This window comes from Doryrhamphus excisus, linkage group LG16 (assembly GCF_037039965.1).
Source record: "Doryrhamphus excisus strain RoL-2023G ecotype Guam linkage group LG16, RoL_Dexc_Guam_v1.1, whole genome shotgun sequence".
Lineage (NCBI taxonomy): Eukaryota > Metazoa > Chordata > Actinopteri > Syngnathiformes > Syngnathidae > Doryrhamphus > Doryrhamphus excisus.
In genome coordinates this window covers 15258805-15278402 of record NC_136372.1, presented here as the reverse complement: position 1 = coordinate 15278402, position 19598 = coordinate 15258805, and the positions used below count along the sequence as shown (strand labels likewise).

Here is a 19598-nt window from a genome sequence, read left to right as displayed (position 1 = left end):
TATTATTGTATTTGTATTTTTTTATTTGTATTTTTTAATTCCAATTTTATTTCAATTTTTTTCATTTTTTTCAATTTTAATTCTATTATTTTTATTCTTATTTTTGTTCCTGTTCCTCTTCCTGTTCCTCTTCCTGTTCCTCTTCCTGTTCTTGTTCCTATTCTTGTTCCTATTCTTGTTCTTGTTCTTCTTGTTCCTCTTCCTCTTCCTGTTCTTGTTCCTGTTCCTGTTCCTGTTCCTGTTCCTGTTCTTGTTCCTGTTCTTGTTCTTATTTCTTATTATTTCTTATTTTTATTCTTATTCTCATTCTTTTATTTTTATTTTTATTCTCATTCTTTATTCTCATTTTTATTCTCATTCTCATTCTTATTTTTATTCTTATTTTTATTCTTATTTTTATTCCGATTCTTATTCTTATTTTTATTCATTTTTATTATTTGTAATTCAAATTTTTATTTGTATTCTTATTCTCATTCTCATTCTTATTCTTATTCTTATTCTTATTCTTATTCTTATTCTTATTCTTATTCTTATTCTTATTCTTATTCATTTTTATTATTTCTAATTCAAATTTTTATTCTTATTCATTTTCATTTTTATTATTTCTAATTCTAATTTTTTATTTGTATTCTTATTCTTATTCTTATTTTGAGAATGAAAAGTTTAGTGTCATAACTCAAGTGGTTGCCTCCCAACTTGATGGTTGCTGGTTCAATCTCCTCCGTAAATAGATTTCGCTTCTTCTTTCAGTTCAGCTTCAATTCACTGGCAGTTTCCACTGAAATTGCTTCATCATCTTTCCTTTATCGCCATCATTTTGTGCGTCTCCGTCCTCCTTCCTTCATTTGTGTTTTTGTTCCTTTTCAAACCTTTTCAAATCAAAACCCAGAACGCCGAGGCTGTTGATGCCTGGGGAAATGTCACGGCGCTGTGAAACATATTTAAAAAATATGAATCATCTGCACAGAGGCTATAGGAAGGTATAGGTTTACTCATCAAGTCGAAACCAGCGTGAAGAGTTTCATTATGCTTCTAATTGTTTGTCATCAGGCTTAATCAACTTGAAACAATATTCAACCTAGTTGATGGGATGATGGGATGGGATTCTTTTCATATATGGTAATGGTTTAATTTCATTTGAACGTGCATCAGATTACAATTGAATGCATCCCATAATCAGTTCACAGTTCCACATGTCCAAAAGGAGTAGGAAGAAGCAAAGCTTATTCAATCCTACCCCTCCATCTGGTACTTTTACAATCAGTAACTGTTACATTTGTTCACTTCCTGCTTTCCTAATATAATTACATTTTTTTCCATTTTTTATTTTTTTATTTTCATTTGTATTTTTTCATTTTATAGTTGTATTTTTATTTATATTTTTTAATGTATTTGTACTTTTTGTTTGTATTTTTTAATTTGTATTTGTATTTTTTATTCCAATTTTATTTCAACTTTTTTCAATTTCAATTCAAATTTTTTAAATTGTTATTTTTATTATTCCTTATTTTTATATATTAAAAATTATATATATGTAAAAATATATAATAATAAAAATAATAAAAATAATAATAAAAATAATAATAAATAATAAATAATAATAATAATAATAATAATAATAATAATAATAATAATAATAATAATAATAATAATTATTATTATTATTATTATTATTATTATTATTATTATTATTATTATTATTATTATTATTATTATTATTATTATTATTATTATTATTATTATTATTATTAAATATATATAATATAAAATATTGTGGGAATAAAGTGGAAAATATTAGTCATGAGCATTTTTCGAAAACGGTGACATTGAAAGTGAAGACATAATCAGGAATTGCTATGAGATGGAGAAAGTGTAGGATTAGAAAATAAGATCTGCTTCTTCCTACTCCTTGTAACTTTGATCTACCTTAATCTAACTTGAGAGCATGGGATTAAAAAGGAAGTAGTATTATGCAATGGATACATGTTACATTTTATAGGATTACCTCTGTGGAGTATCACGATAAGCAGAGGAAGTACAAATAACAGTAACGACTATCGTTGTCAAAGCAGTGGTAGTATGAATGGATGCGGGTGTGATTGATCCTCATTGATCGCCGTTATTGATCGTCACACATTCTTAATGATTAGCATTGCCAATTAGGGAGGAATGCCAATTGTATCCAATGTTGTTGGCATTGGCATCAACGCGGCGCTTTCCCTTCCGCTTCATTAGCCGCAATGATGACATTCTCCTTCCCCGAATTCTAATAACATCACCCCCCTCGGAAATTGACTGTGACAGGTGCTGAAATTGGAGAGCGTCCATATATTTTCTATCACCGTGTTTGCTCCGGCTCCGCCGCCATCAGACGTGACGTGAAATGTATTTTCAGCCACCGCTGTGCTGTTTGCTGCATATATGTAAATAAATACATATGACTTGTGTCATACGGTTATCAGAGTCCACGCGCTTGTCTAAGTGTATATTTCTTTTCAATCACCATCATGGAAAACCAGCCTGAATATAAGGAGAAGAAATATGATCTCAGGGAAGAACTACATTTGAAACACTTCTATGCTAGGACTACGTTAAAAAGCCATAGCATTTCAGTACGTGGAATCAAACTATGGAATGGATTGAGTAAGGAACTCGAACGATGAGCCAATTCAAGAAACAATACAAGCAGTTGATGTTTGCTAAATACAAGGATGAAGAGTCTTGAACCAGTCATGATGTGCTATATATATCACTATATTGACACTTACTATGGTACCCATTATGTCATTGGATGCTCATATCACCTCGTACTTCGGTACATGACAAAAAATTAAAAATAATTATTGTTAAAACACTGTTTTCACAGGAACCACAAAATCTAAAAAAAAATATAGCTGAATAGGTGCAGGTTCTGGAAGAACTAGAACGCTGCAATGCTGGTTATTGTGTGTAGCTGCTCTATAGGACTCCAAAAAATGAGCATAATATATCCCCTTTAAGCAGGATACATGAATGGAATATATTACTTGACTGTTGAAATTGGCATATGTGCTTCTGATTTTGAGGGTCGTGGGCGTGCTGGAGCCTATCCCAACTGTCTTCGTGCGAGAGGTGGAGTACACCCGTGGGTGGAATACATTAAAACGCTGTTTTCGCGGGAACCACAAAAAAAAAATACAGCTGAATAGGTGCAGATTCTGGAAGAACTACAACTCTGGAATGCTGGTTATTGTGTGTAGCTGCTCTATAGGAGTCCAAAAATGACCATAATAGATCCCCTTTAAGCAGAATACATGAATGGAATATATTACTTGACTGTTGAAATTGGCATATGTGCGTGCTGGAGCCTATCCCAGCTGTCTTCAGGCGAAAGGCGGGGTACACCCTGGACTGGTGGCCAGCCAATCACAGGGCACATATAGACAAACAACCATTCACACTCACATTCATACCTATGGACAATTTGGAGTCGTTAATTAACCTAGCATGTTTTTTGGAATGTGGGAGGAAACCGGAGCACCCAGAGAAAACCGATGGCTGAGGGTGGAATTGAACTCTGGTTTCTTAGCTGTGTGGCCTGCGTGCTAACCACTTGAACACCGTGCAGCCCGCTTCTGATTTTGTCAGTCCCAATGGTGCTCACTTCAAATAATAACACATAATTTCTGGCCATAACGTAGACTTTGGCGGTCTTGATGCAGGTACTTGGTACATTACATCAGCCCTCATTGCCCTTCAAGTCAAAATGTCCACCAAACACATCATGTCATAACGACAGAACCCCACTGTTCCTCTTTGTTGGGAAGGCAACCTGACCTCGTTGCTCAGCACAAATAGACAGCTTTGCCACTTGAGGGTCACCATTTGTAAAAAAACAGTCAGTTTACAGGAAAAACAGGAACGCAAATACTCACTTGTTTTTGTGAGCAGTGGTGGAACATGTGCCGAGGAAGAAGCCAGTCCATTTTGGAGCAAATCCAGATAACAAGGCACAATTTGGACTGGTGCCGTTATTACGCCCTACCACCAAATCTGGTTAAATCTGGTCTTATTAATCCCTCGTTTGTTACAGTTAATTGGTACCGGATAAGGATTCCTTGTGTATAAATTGAATATTTTTGTATTTAGAACATAAAAAAATTATAAATATGTTTTTAACATTATTAGAGCCCTCTAGAGATAAAATAACACCCAATTAGCCAATAACGCTTCCTTGTGTGTGATGCTGTAAATGTCTTCCTTCGGGCGTTTGAGTGGATTGGTTTATCACTTAAGTCCTGTTGTACTGAGCAGCCAGGATAATGTACTGCTTTTATTGTTACACAATAAAAAACTAAATATAAAAATATATAATGATAATAATAACTATTATTATTATTATATATATAAAATATTCTGAGAATAAAGTGGAAAATATTAGAAATTGTAATATGAAAAACCAACAGATAATAATAATTATTATTATTATTTGTTGGTTTTTCATAATATTACAACTTCTTCAGAAATGTTCTCCTCATGACTAATATTTTCCACTTTATTCCCAGAATATTTTATATTATATATATAATTGTAAATTAAATTGAAATTGTAATATGAAAAACCAACAAATAATAATAATATGATGATGATGATTATTATTATTTGTTGGTTTTTCATAATATTACAACTTCTTCAGAAATGTTCTCCTCATGACTAATATTTTCCACTTTATTCCCAGAATATTTTATATTATATATTATATTTATAGTAAATTAAATTGAAATTATAATATGAAAAACCAACAAATAATAATAATAATAATAATATGATGATGATTATTATTATTATTATTTGTTGGTTTTTCATAATATTACAACTTCTTCAGAAATGTTCTCCTCATGACTAATATTTTCCACTTTATTCCCAGAATATTTTATATTATATATTATATATATAGTAAATTAAATTGAAATTGTAATATGAAAAACCAACAAATAATAATAATAATAATAATATGATGATGATGATGATTATTATTATTATTATTTGTTGGTTTTTCATAATATTACAACTTCTTCAGAAATGTTATCCTCATGATTAATGTTTTCCACTTTATTCCCAGAATATTTTATATTATATATTATATATATATAATAATAATTATTATTATCATTATATATTTTTATATATTTTTTATTGTGTAACAATAAAAGCAGTACATTTATCTATCCTGGCTGAAGTAGTAATATTATGAAAAACCAACAAATAATAATCATCATCATCATATTATTCTTATTATTATAATTTGTTAGTTTTTCATATTACAATTTCTTCAGAAATGTTCTCCTCGTGACTAATATTTTCCACTTTATTCCCATAATATTTTATATTATATATATAATAATAATAAGAAGAAAAATTTTTATTATATATTTTTATATATTTTTTGATTGTGTAGCAATAAAAGCATTAAATTCATCTATATATAATTAATAATATTGATAATTATTATTGTTTTTATTATTATTAAGCTGTTCTGCCAAGCAACGTGTTCAGCCTTAAGACCACAGACTTTATGAGTCAAAGTCTTGTTTTTTTTCTTTCATTTTTACTTCCTGTTCTGAAGAGAACTTCCTGCAGTGGCTATTGTTTCATCATCGACTTCTTGTGTTGTATTTTAATGGCATATTTTAAGTCTTTTTGCTTTTATATGTGTCATAGCACGATGTAGTGTACACATAGTGCTATTCTAGTCACTATCCAATCATGAAATACTCCCCCCAGCGTCTATTTGAGTAAAACGGAATAACTGTTGAGGTGGCATTGACCATAAACAGGCTTTGGTGTTTCCGCTTTTAAAAGAAAATCTCTCTCGAGGCGTTGCTGATACGCATTTTACAAGAACGGGAGGGACTGAAACCAACGCCAGGCCCTTTTGGTTATGGCTGTTTCCATGATGGAGGCATAAAAATAGAACGCGGCGGAAGCGATTTGTGATTGATGAGTGATGGCTGCAAATTAGCCAAGCCAACGACGGTGTGACAGCTGGACATGCAAGTGTGGTTGTCGCTTAAACAGTAACCACTGACGATTTGTCATATATATATATATATATATATATATATATATATATATATATATACAGTAAAGTCTCGTTATATCGATATTCTCGGGAGTCGGAAAAAATACCGATATAACCGGACTATCCATATATCCGATCCTGCGCCGAACTGCATTAAAAGTGGGCGGATCTTTGATATTGCATGTAATTTTCTCCTTGAGTTCATGTATTGCGTATCTAGCATGCTTTTGTACTACAATACATTTTGTACTACAGTAAATAAAAATAAACTTACGCTGTAGTGATTACCGGTTACCGGGACATAATTCACCCCGGAACATAATTCACCCCGGAACTATCGATAGGGAAGGTGTTGCCACCCGGAGGGGTAGGCGCGAGGGACGGGTGTTTTCCGCTATGTGTGCTGCACTCTGGTGGTGGAAGTGTGAAAAATAAAGTTGACTGGAAGCAGCCGTTCGCTGTGTTCTTTTTTGGTATTGAAATCCTTAAGCAAAGATTGATTTAAGCTGCTTTTGTATCGATATAAGCAGACCAAATTGGCTGGCGGGAGATGAAAAGGGCATCGTAGTAACCGGATTATCATAATAACCGTGTATCGTACTAACGGAGCTAATTATATCATAAAAGACTAGAAATTTGCCGGGAAATGAAAATAGTATCGTAATAAGTAGTAATTCGTTTTAACCGATATCGATATAACGAGACTTTACTGTATATATGTATAATACTACTCTACTACTATATAATACTACTCTTCTGGACAATCTGCTCACCTCATCCTTCATATCTACTTCCATGAAATGATTGTAGCCCACTCAGTAAAAAAAAAAAAACACAAACCACGCACATCATCATCTTTTTTTTTTTATAACTGTGGAGGAAAATGTTGATTTAATTCCCGGTATTTCGATACTTAGAAATGGATCAATGATCTCCCAGGTGCCAATGCCCTATATTCCTAATGATGTAATCATGTCCCCAAACCAAGCCGAGCCCGCATGGGGTTCCTCCCTGCCTCCCCAATGTGAACCTACTGGGTTTATGTGGGGCAGCAAATTAGATCACGCCGCAAATAAACCTCACGCTGTTAAAATGGGAGGCCGTGTGTATGGAGCATGGTGGTGCTGGAACTAGGTTAATCGATGATTAATTGATTAGCCAATTAATCGACAACTTGATTGGGTTTTTTTTTATAGAAAAAGACAAGAAAAACAAAACAAAATAAAGTTGTCATTTTTGGAGAATTAAGTTGGGGAAAAAATATTATGGGAGTGATTGTGAAAGTGAATATTATGGGAGTTATATTAATTATAAAGTATTACCGGAATAAAGTGGAAAATATTATTCATGAGGAAAACATTTCTGAAGAAGTTGTAATATTATGAAAAAACAATAAAACAAATCAATTTTGGAAAATTATGCTGTGGAAAATATAAGAATAAATAAAATAAATAAATATAAAATTATAAATATAAAATAGAATAAATATAAATATAATATAAATTTGTCATATAAATATAATATAAATTTGTCATATAAATATAATAAATATAAATTTGTCATATAAATATAATATAAAGATAATATATGATATAAATATAAATTTGGGAATAAAGTCAAAATTCTGAAAAGACGAAAGTTGAATAGAAAACATTCATTCATTTTATAATAATAAAGTCAAAATATTAAGAGATGTATTCCAACAGGAAAAAAGTCAACATTTCTATTCGGGGAAATGTCATTTATAATAATATAATAGCATGAAATTGAAATATTAAAGAAAATGTTGTAGTATTATGAGAAACATGGGGGAAAAAAGCGTAAAGTTGATACTAATAATCTGCTTTTTCACCTACTGTATATACACAAAGCTAATATGTAGTTTTTTATTAAACTATATATCAACTACTTAGTGTATATATATTGACAAAATTATATATTAATATTTATAGTAATTATATATTGACAAAATATCAATATATAATTGCATCCTTTCATTTTTCATTAAGTGGTCCTCCGTAGCAAAAGTTAGGATACTCCTGAACTAAGCAATAACTTGATTAATCGAACACGCTTCAGATTAATCGACTGAGAAAATAATTAATTGCAATCTGAAACAAAAAAAAATAGCACATAACAAACGATGTATCCCAATTAAGAATGTTTCCTATGTCGTGTTTTCATTCCAGGTTAGTTGGAGGCTTCCATAGGAGCATCGGCTCCTCCTGGGAATTTCGACCGGAATAGACAGCAAAGGAGTCCAATTCTCCATTGCACGTAAAAAAAAAAACGTCTGAATTCGGAGCACAAAGTACGTAAAAGTTCAGCAAAGTGAAAGATAATAGAAATGAAAAAGAAGGGATTTCCGGAAACATGGGAATATTATAAAGCATTGTACTTGTAGCTACTAGATCGGGACTACACATCCATAGGAGAGGATCCCGGGGGATTACTGAATAATGTATGTGTCGCATGCACTATGTTTTTCCAAGCCGCTGTAGAGGCAAGTGGACAAAATTGTGTCATGATGCAACAGGCAGCTAATCCTCCCCTTATGTAAACACTTGACTGCTGTTCAAATGCCGTGTGGAGGGAATACAGAGGTTGTCTTTAAGCCACCGGAGCGTCGCGGCAAGGGATGTCTTGAGGTTGAGACGGTGTGATCTCACTTTTGGAATGACTGCGAATCCTTTTGCTCCCTGGCCCTGGGGGGGGGGGGTCGTCAAGCAGAAGAACGTGTGCTGCAGGTAGCAGACGGAGCTTGATGACATCATCGTTGTTGGCAGGGAGATGGATGGATGGATGGATGGATGGATGGATGGATGGATGGATGGCATAGAAAGAATCAACATCATAAAAATATACTGTATACTATAATATAATGTAATATAATTAGATCGGAACGGCTCTACTGTGACTTTAAATACAAGATAAACCTTCTTTTTCAAGAAAATATTCATATAAAACAGTTTTAAGATTGACTAAATGACAATTTTAATTTATTTTTTTTTTAGTTCTCAGTGAAATTGCAATACGGTCATCCTTTACCAATTTTTTACAAATTTTTTTGCTTTACTCGATTACGTTTTTTCCAAAAAAAATCTGTTCAGTGGTCAAATACTTATAATTATTAGTGAAAAAATACACATATTTAACCACGTTTTGCATATTTTGTGCCTAAATGAAGCATTTTCAAGCATAAACATATATAAGTAAAATGAAAATTTAGGCTTTCAGAAGATGCATTCAAAGGTGCGATGCAATGTAGTACTCCACAATGGTCACTAGGTGTCATTAATGTTACCGTTATGTTCATGAGAAACACAACAGCAGGCAGCTTATTTTGTTTTTTATGAAATATTTTAATTTATAATTTTTTTCTTTTTTTACTACATTTTAAAAATTACATAAAAAAATAAATTTCTAAATTTTAAATTATTAAATTATTTTTAATTATTTTAAAATTTAAAATAATTTTTTTTCAAATTTTTATTTTAACAAAATGCAGGTATGAATGATCTCACAACCGACACAGTAATACCTAACATGGGCTGATGTCGCATAATTTCCTGTTTGCCCTCCCCCCCCCTCTTTGCCCCTCTTCTCGCCTAGCACCGGAACACATTTACAGCAACACAAATAAGCACAAGTCTTATTTACGTCTCCCATATTGTGTAATAGGAGCGTTAAGTTGACTATAGGGGTGCTATTTTATGTCTATAGTGCTCTAATAATGTTAAAACATATTTTTCTGTGCTTTACAAAATTGTCCCATTTATAAATAAGGAATCCCACTTCGGGAAAATTCACTTTTACAGCAACGCAAATGAGCACAAATCTTATTTATGTCTCCTACATTGTGTAATAGGACTGTAAATGTGACTATAGGGGTGCTATTTTATGTCTAGAGTGCTCTAATAATGTTAAAACATATTTTTCGATGCTCTATGAAAATGTCCCATTTACAAATAAGGAATCCCACTTTGGGAAAATTCACTTTTACAGCAACGCAAATGAGCACAAATCTTATTTATGTCTCCTACATTGTGTAATGAGACTGTAAATGTGACCATAGGGGTGCTAATTTATGTCTAGAGTGCTCTAATAATGTTAAAACATATTTTTCGATGCTCTATGGAAATGTCTCATTTATAAATAAGGAATCCCACTTCGGGAAAGTTCATTTTTACAGCAACACAAATGAGCACAAGTCTTATTTATGTCTCCTATATTGTGTAATATGACTGTAAAGGTGACTATAGGGGTGCTAGTTTATGTCTAGAGTGCTCTAATAATGTTAAAACATATTTTTGTACGCTCTACAAAAATGTCCCATTTATAAATAAGGAATCCCACTTCGGGAAAGTTCACTTTCCGATTCAAGGCGATAAACAAGGAAGTATCGTGGTTTGAATTATTATTATTGATTTATGAAAATGATAAAGCAGAATCTTTAGACTTCAGATGGTTCTTTCTGTATGTTTAACATTCCAAATAGAATCTTATGCCTCATGGAAGGCGACTGACTGCAAAAAAAAAAGATGGATGAAACAAACCAGCAGCGACTAAACCGGAACCTCCTTTGGGGATTTAATGCAACTTTATGTGAAAATCCTTTCAAAATGAAGGCATGAAATATGCATAACCCCGCCGATGTAACTCATGTGCCTTTTGTTGCCTTTTCCCAACAGAGAGCTCGAGGTCCTGTGAGAGCATGAAAACAAGCCGTGTCACCCCTCCCCGAATCCCGACAAGACATGACATAACACGGGCGACCTGCTAATCAGCCATGATAGCCGTAGAGCCGTGACTGGCATCCGAGAGCCGACGCCCCTTCTTCTCTGGACCTTCTTGCTGCATTTTTTTTTCTCCGACGAACACAGCCTCCTTGGTGCCTGTCCTCGTGTTTCTCTTCAGGATTCGAAAAAAACATCTCCATCATGCAGAGTCCGTCCACCACATCAGGTTTCATTGTTGTCGTTTCCTCCCTCTTAATTGCCACCCGCTTCCCCGCCGTGGTCAATGGGGACTGCTGGCTCATCGAGGGGGACAAAGGTTACGTGTGGCTGGCCATCTGCAGCCAGAACCAGCCGCCGTACGAGACCATCCCGCAACACATCAACAACACCGTCCATGACCTGAGGCTCAACGAGAACAAACTGAAAGCCGTGTCGCTGAGCTCCATGTACCGCTTCACCAACCTCACAGACCTCAACCTGACCAAGAACGAAATCAGCTACATTGAAGACGGGGCCTTTTCGGGACAGGCTAACCTACAGGTGACGCAAACCCTGATGCGGGGGGTGTCCAAAGTGTTTTTTTAATTGGCCCACAGCACATTCTAAAAATATAATTTAACAAGAAAACTGCACAAGAATTAAGTCCAAATATTAACAAAAAAGAAACAAAAAGTTGTAATTTGACAAAAAAGGTCAGAATTTTATGAAAATAACATTTTATTATTATGAGTAAAAATAACATAATTTTAGGAGCCTAAAATGTAAATATTATAGGTTATTTTTTAAGGCATTATGAGAAAAATTTAAGTAAATATAATTTAACAAGAATATAATAATACAACAGCTAAAAAGGAAAAATATGCAGTAATTCTACAACAATAAAACATGAGAAATGAGGAAAAAGTCGTAATTTTATCAGCATAATATTAGAAAAAAAATAACTGCTGAAATACTAATTTAAAAAATATGAAAACAACAAATAAAATAAAAAAAAATTAAAATTGTGCTGCAGAAAATTGTTAAAATATGGGAATTATGGGAATAAAGTCTGAGAAAAGAAAATTACAAGAATAAAGTTGGAAAAAAACAGCTGCAATTGTATGCAAATTATGTCTAAATAGTAACAAACAAAATAAATGATTTTAGAATTATGTGAATACATATTGTTTTTTGCCTTTGCAAAGCATGCAGAAAGTAAAAATGTGAATCACACATACATACATATTAGAAAAAATAACTGCTTAAATACTAAAAAAGAAAGAAAAAATACTAAAATAAAATACTAAAGTAAAATAAAAAAAATACAAAAAAAAAAGAAAAAATATTAAAACAACAAAATAATAAATTTTTAAAATTGTGCAGTAGAAAATTGTTAAAATATGTTGGGATATGAGGAAAATATAGAGAAATATGAGAAAAGAATATTACAAGAAGTTGAAAAAAAAACAGCTGTAATTTTACACAAATTTTGTAAAAATAGTAACAGACAAAAATAATTTCACAGGAACAAACATATAATATGATGTATAACAATCATCTCATATTAGCATAGTGGCACGGTTGAAATATATATATTTTTTATAAATAATTTTAAATTTTAAATTACATTTTTTTTAAATAATATGAAAAACAAAATAAAGTTGTAATTTATGTAAAATTTGGTTGACTAAATTATGTGAATAAAGTAAAAATGTTATGGGATTAAAGTCATAATATTAGTTTTTGCCTTTGCAAAGCATGCAGAAAGTGAAAATATTAATTAAAAAAACAGCAGCAAAATATAGAGAAATATGAGAAAATAAAATTACAAGAAGTTGAAAAAAACAGCTGTAATTTTACACAAATTATGTAAAAATAGTAACAGACAAAATAAATAATTTCACAGGAATAAACATATAGTAATATGATGTGTAACAATAATGTCATGTTAGCGTAGTAGCACGGTTGAAATATAAAAATTTTGTTTTTTTAATATTTTTTATAAATAATTTTTAATTAATTTTTTTAAAATAATATGAAAAACAAAATAAAGTTGTAATTTATGTAAAATTTGGTTGACTAAATTATGTGAATAAAGTAAAAATGTTATGGGATTAAAGTCATAATATTAGTTTTTGCCTTTGCAAAGCATGCAGAAAGTGAAAATATCCATAAAAAAACAGCAGCGAAATATAGAGAAATATGAGAAAAGAAAATTACAAGAAGTTGAAAAAAAACAGCCGTAATTTTACACAAATTATGTAAAAATAGTAACAGACAAAATAAATCATTTCACAGGAACAAACATGTAATATGATGTGGAACAATAATGTCATATTAGCGTAGTAGCACGGTTGAAATATAAAAATTGTTTTTTTTTAATATTTTTTATAAATATTTTTTTATTTTAAATTAAAAAATTTTAAATAATATGAAAAACAAAATAAAGTTGTAATTTACGTAAAATTTGGTTGACTACATTATGTTAATAAAGTAAAAATTTGATCGGGAATAAAATCATAATATTAGTTTTTGCCTTTGCAAAGCATGCAGAAAGTGAAAATATTCATAAAAAAAAAACGGCAGCAAAATATATATTCCTAGCATAGATATTCCTAGCATATCTACATCTAAGTTGAGCCCTCGCTAGAAAAAGTTTGGACACCCCTGCCACAAAGTGGCAGTGTTTTAGGGTATATTTGGGTGCTAACTTCCTGTTCCTGCTTCCTCAGGTCCTTCAGCTGGGCTACAACAAACTGAGCAACCTAACCGAGGGCATGATGAGAGGACTCAGCCGCATGCAATGTCTATTCCTCCAGCATAATCTCATCGAGGTTATTGCCAGCAATGCATTCTGGGAGTGCCCCAGCCTTAGCAGCATCGATCTGTCATCCAACAAACTCGCCCGCATCGATCCATCGACGTTCACCGTTCTCAATCACCTAATGGTTTGTGAACTGGCAGCGAATCCCTTCCACTGCGGATGCGATCTGTACAGCTTCCTGATTTGGTTAGAATCCTTCAACAACGTCACGCACACTTACGACCGTCTGCAGTGCGAGACACCTCGCGAGATGTTTGGTTTCCCGCTGCTGAGCCCCATCGCCGCCGGTCACGCCGGTCGAAATGCCAAAAACATTTTAAACTCCCATTGCCGAGATGGTGTAATGATTCCCGGAATGACGTCCCTTCCGCCGGACCTGGATGGTTCATCCGGAATGGGTCCGGAGATGTACGGCGGCGTGGGACCTTACCACCAACCCAACTCGTCCACAGGGATAGAAAACGGCTTCATTCCCAGCATCAAACTCCATCAGGTGTCTTTGTCGTCGGCATCGCTCCTGGTCCAGATTCCGAAACCGTTCAGTAAAATGTACATTCTGACGCAATACAACCAAACGTACGTATCGGATGTTATGACGCTCAAGAACAACAAGGAGAAGATCACGCTCAGCAAGCTCAAACCTCACACCAATTACACCTTCTGCGTGGCGTCCATCCGTAATTCCCAACGCTACAACCACACCTGCCTCACCTTTTCCACGCGTTCCCAAAACATCCTCCCAACGCCGTCCACTACAACTCACTACATCATGACCATCGTGGGTTGCCTCTTCGGAATGCTCATCGTCTTAGGCTTCGTTTACTACTGTTTACGGAAAAAACGGATGCATGACGAGAAGAAGAAGTCCATCTGCGTTAAGAAAACTATACTGGAAATGCGCTACGGACCGGAAGTAGCGGCGGCGGTCGCGAATGATCCAACGGCGGTCCATAAGTTGCAAGAACATTCCAGAGACCACCACCAGTATCATCACCACCACGGGGGGAAACTACCGATGTCGGCGTCGTCCAGCTCCGGAATGCTACACTCAGCTAACACTAGCTCCTCACGACTGTCGTCGATCCCGCAGGTGGAAAAGATGGCGACCGCTTTCTCCGAGGCTATGACCAGTAAAGGGAATTATATGGATATCCGAAGTGGAGCGGCGGGAATGGAGAGGCTCGGAGGAGACGGCGGACACGGGGTCATAAGAGGGGACGATTTAAGAGACGATGACGGAAGCGATGTCGGAGAGGACTCGGAAGACGACGGACACGGATCCGCATCCGAGATCTCGACCATCGCTATGGAGGTGGACAAAGTCAACCAGATTATTAACAACTGTATTGATGCGTTGAAACTGGACGCGGCGGCTGTCGCCGCTTCGGGGTCCTCGCCAAATCCTGCTACTTCCTCCAACCCGACGTCGCCGCCCCCGAGTAGCACATCCGCTCTGACGCGTGGATTAATAACACTTCCTCAAGGCATGACGGAATCTTGTCCGGTTAATAAAATTCCACCTCCGCCGCCGCTCCCTGCTTTGAATACGCCGCTTTCCGAGCGGCCGGGGATCAGCGGCGGCGGATTCGTCGTCACGCCTCCGTATAGACCGCCGCCACCGGCTAACGCCGTACGCCCGATTCAACGGCAAATGAGCGCGGATGCGGCTGTCGTGATTGTAAACGCCGTGAAGAAACAAAGCAGCACTACGTCTTGTGGTTCCGTTGGTCGGGACCGGGAACGCGAACGGGATCGGGATCGCGGCGGAGCTCGTGTTTATAGTCTGGATGTTCCGGAACCGAGGAGCCCGGACGGCAGTACTCAGTACTCCGACCGCGCCAGTCCTGTGGGTTGCGGGGAGCCCCTGGAAAGACTCCCGTTAGTCGGAAGTATGAGCTGCACCGGAGCGGGGGGTGGCGGTGGTTGCGACAGTGGTGGCGTTGGTGCCCAACATCCGGAAAACCAAATCCCGCACCATTACCATCAACAACCGCAACAACAGCAACAACAACTGGATGTGCAGCAGGACTACCACTGCTCAGAGCACCGCCATTCCGTCCCGGCGCTCTACTACGACGGCTCCCACCAGGGCTCCCCGGCTCAGAGGGTGTCCTTCCTCAAACCGCTGTCCCGTTCCCGTCGGGATGCTGCGTCTTACTCCCAGCTTTCTCCGGCTCGCCACCATTCCAGCTACTCCGGCTACTCCTCCAGTCCTGAGTACTCCTCAGAGAGCACGCTGAGGATCTGGGAGCGTTTCCGTCCTTACCGTAAAGGCCAACGTGACGAGGCGTGTTACGTAACGGCCGGGAATGCCCTTCGGAAAAAGGTGCAGTTTGCTAAAGGCGAGGACCTGCACGACATCCTGGATTACTGGAAGGGAGTATCGGCACAGCAGAAGCTTTGACTCGGGGACCGGTATTAAGTATTCTTTGTTTACTTCTGGTTCTACTTTGCCCTTTCTGGGACGGAGAACCTTCTTAAAAGGTAAAGGGAAGATAAATGTCGGACACGTTTTGCCTTTTTTTTTTTGTTTTTTTTTGTTTTTTTTCGGCATGCTTGTGTGTATAGCATATTGACTGTGAAACCGTGCCTGGGATACCTGGGATTTTTTTTTTATTTTTTTTTACATTTTACAATTCATTGTAGCACCGCTTATGGAATTCTTTAACATTTGCAGCATTTCTTGATCTCACAGGAAGCAAACAGGACGCTAACTGCGCAATTTGAATAATATTTTTAGACCGTGCTTACTCAGTGCCGTGCGTGAGTGTGTGCTCATTGGGAATTCAGTGGGAAAACTCATGGCTTCAGCCGAGAGGGTGACATGATGCGGCACGTGGTTATATTTAGAACGGCGTGGAAGTGAAGAGTTGTCAAAATGTAGGCTCCGTGTACCGGAATTGGGGGGGAATATTTTGCATTTCAACAGCAACTGTCACACAGGAAGTAGAGAAAAAAAATATATGTTATAAGGAAACCTGACATGGTTACATGCGTTGGCCACACAGCTAGGAGACCCGAGTTCGATTCCACCCTCGGGCATGCGTGGGTTTTCCTCCCACATTCCAAAAACATGCTAGGTTAATTAGCGACTCCAAATTGTCCATAGGTATGAATGTGAGTGTGAATGGTTGTTTGTCTGTATGTGCCCTGTGATTGGCTGGCCACCAGTCCAGGGTGTACCCCGCCTCTCGCCCTAAGACAGCTGGGATAGGCTCCAGCATACCAATGACCCTTGTGAGGATAAGCAGTAGAAAATGAATGAATGTGCACTTGGGGAGGGGGGGGCGTACAGCAATGAATCTTGCACACAATAAAACTAAAATAAAGTAAAATTATTCCAACAACATGCATGCTAGGTTAATTAGCGACTCCAAATTGTCCATAGGTATGAATGTGAGTGTGAATGGTTGTTTGTCTATATGTGCCCTGTGATTGGCTGGCCACCAGTCCAGGGTGTACCCCGCCTCTCGCCCCAAACACAGCTGGGATAGGCTCCAGCACCCCCCCACGACCCTCGTGAGGATACGTGGTAGAAAATGAATTAATTAATTAATGAAACATCATTGACAGAAATGGGGTGGGTACTTCCCCATGAAATGGGGTGGGTACCCCCCCCCCCCATGAAATGCCCCATTTCTGTTTTTTTACGCTAATTAATGGGGTTGTCACAAGAGACTCAGTAGCTCCTCACGGGGCTACGCTCTTCTGCACTGTGTGTGTATGCTAGCAGCCCCGCCTCCACCCACTGTATGACTGAGAAGAGGGCTCACTCCGTTCATGCCGCTGTTCTGCAGAACAAACGGACGTGGAGTGAACCCTCTTCCTGCTTCCTGCAAGCTTTTGTACCCACAAATGCGGAATTTTGTCACATTGGGCGGCAGAGCAGATCACCCAAAAACCAGAAGGTTCACGGTTCAATCCTCTCACCTTCCATACAGTCACTGTTGTTGTGTCTCTTGGGCAAGGCACTTCACCTTGGAAAGCCACGTTTCTATCCGACTACCCATTCGGCTGTGGCTACAGATGTAGCCTACCACCACCAATGTGTGCAATTCATATCAAATGTAATACATTTTTATGATTTCAATCTTGTGAGATTAACACTGAGACGAATTAATGTCGTTTAACGTGTCAGTGGGTGATGCGTTCAAGGGAATAGTACAATTCAAATATTTTTTTTAAATAGGAAAAAAATGACTGCCAACACTTTTCATTAACGTCTAACTTCGGTTATCCATCTTAAGACGGGCATGTACCTTTGGTGTGTGTGTGTGTGTGTGTGTGTGTGTGTTCAGTGGTCAGTGTAAGTGGGTGTTGGCATGCCTTGTCAGATTACATCGTCTACACCCCAAACTGATTATAATGAATACTTGTGAATATCTAATAGCCGTCCGGATTCATATAGTAAGCTACGTCACATGACTAAACACATGGATGAACGCACAAACAACAGACGTTATTTTACAAGACATATTATTCGAAAGTAGCACAGCGCCTCTTGTCGCTACTTTCAACTTTAAACCGTTTTCCTTTGCAACGATCTGCCCAAACTGCTGTGAAACCATTTTTTTTGGCTACCGTAAAATGTGAAAAACTCAAGTGATCCTTGTCTCGGATTTCTATTTAGGGCTAAAACTCCATAGAAAATTAATTACTGAGACTTTTGAGGTTGTTTTTTTGTTTGTTTGTTTGTTTCTTATCTTGCTTTTGAGCCACTTTAACAGGTTGATTGTACGTTCGTAGGAAGTGGACGGCGAAGAAGTACAGCTACGACATAAAAGCATAGGTCACAACTGGTCATACGGGATAAAAACTGTACGACGTTTTGATTTTTGAGGTTCTTTCTCATGTCAAATTCTACGGACGTTTTTGTTTTGGATTCAGGTTGCAAGAAAAAACACATTTTGTACGTGTTTGTGCGTCGTCCGTACAACCGTCTGCACCCTTCCCTGTAAGGCAGGTAAAACGGGCAAGGTCTTCACCAGAAAGACATGAGTAATAAGAAGAGGTGGAACGAAGGCACGGGAGTGCGTAATCAAATTAAATGCCATGTTTAGGGTTCTAAGGACGTTTGGGCGGGGTTACTGGGACTTTACGGTTCGCACTCTAGTCCGCACAATTCCTTGTAAGGCAGGTAAAACGGGCAAGATCTTCACCAGAAAGACATGAGTAATAAGAAGAGGTGGAACGAAGGCACAGGAGTGCGTAATCAAATTAAATGCCATGTTCAGGGTTCTAAGGACGTTTGGTTGCAAGAAAAAACACACTTTGTACGTGTTTGTGCGTCGTCCGTACAACCGATGTGTGTCGTTCGTACGTTTTGCTGGTGTCAGATTTGGGTACAATGTCGTGTCGTGTATCATACCTGCATAATCCGTGCGTCCGACGAATCTCCGTGTTACCTCTTCTGGTCACCAAAAAACGGGGAACGGCAAAAATCGCAAAGTCGTAAACGTAGAATTAAAAAAATTTAGTTTTTTCTCTTAATTTTTGACCCTATTCTATTCAAATTGCAACCTGATTTCCCCCCAAATTTTACGAGTAAAAAAAAGTGTATATTTTTTTCTTTAATATTTTGCTACTAAAGTGACATTATTTTTCCGCTTAATATTACTAGCTTATTTTTGTAAAATTTTGTGTCTTTTTTTCCAATATTTTTTCCAATATTTAATATAATAATATATAATTTTTCTGATATTATGTTATATTATGATTTTATTCCCATTATATTTTGACTTTTTCTCCAACCTTTTTCTCCAAAATTAGTTTGTTTCTTTTGTCATTATTTTACAAGTAAAAAAGTGTATATTTTTTCTTTAATATTTTGCTACTAAAGTGACATTATTTTTCCGCTTAATATTACAAGCTTATTTTTATAAAATTGCATTTTTTTCTTGTTAAAATTCAACTTTTTTCTCTTAAGATTTTGACCCTATTCTATTCGAGTTACAACTATTTTTGCAATTTATTTAATTTTTAATAAAAATAAATT

General features: G+C 36.4%; 1 protein-coding gene across 8 annotated transcripts in view; it reads left to right on the top strand.

The window, feature by feature from the left end:
* The window catches only part of elfn2b (extracellular leucine-rich repeat and fibronectin type III domain containing 2b), an 80804-nt gene extending 61613 nt beyond the window's left edge, over nt 1-19191 (top strand). For all 8 annotated transcript variants that reach the window (XM_078797569.1, XM_058049948.2, XM_078797567.1 and 5 more), the window contains 2 exons: nt 10753-11340; nt 13512-19191. In XM_078797569.1, the coding sequence (XP_078653695.1) occupies nt 11002-11340; nt 13512-16007 (2835 nt within the window). In that variant the 5' untranslated portion in view covers nt 10753-11001 and the 3' untranslated portion in view covers nt 16008-19191. The remainder of the gene's footprint in view (nt 1-10752; nt 11341-13511) is intronic.
* Nucleotides 19192-19598: the final 407 nt, after the last annotated feature.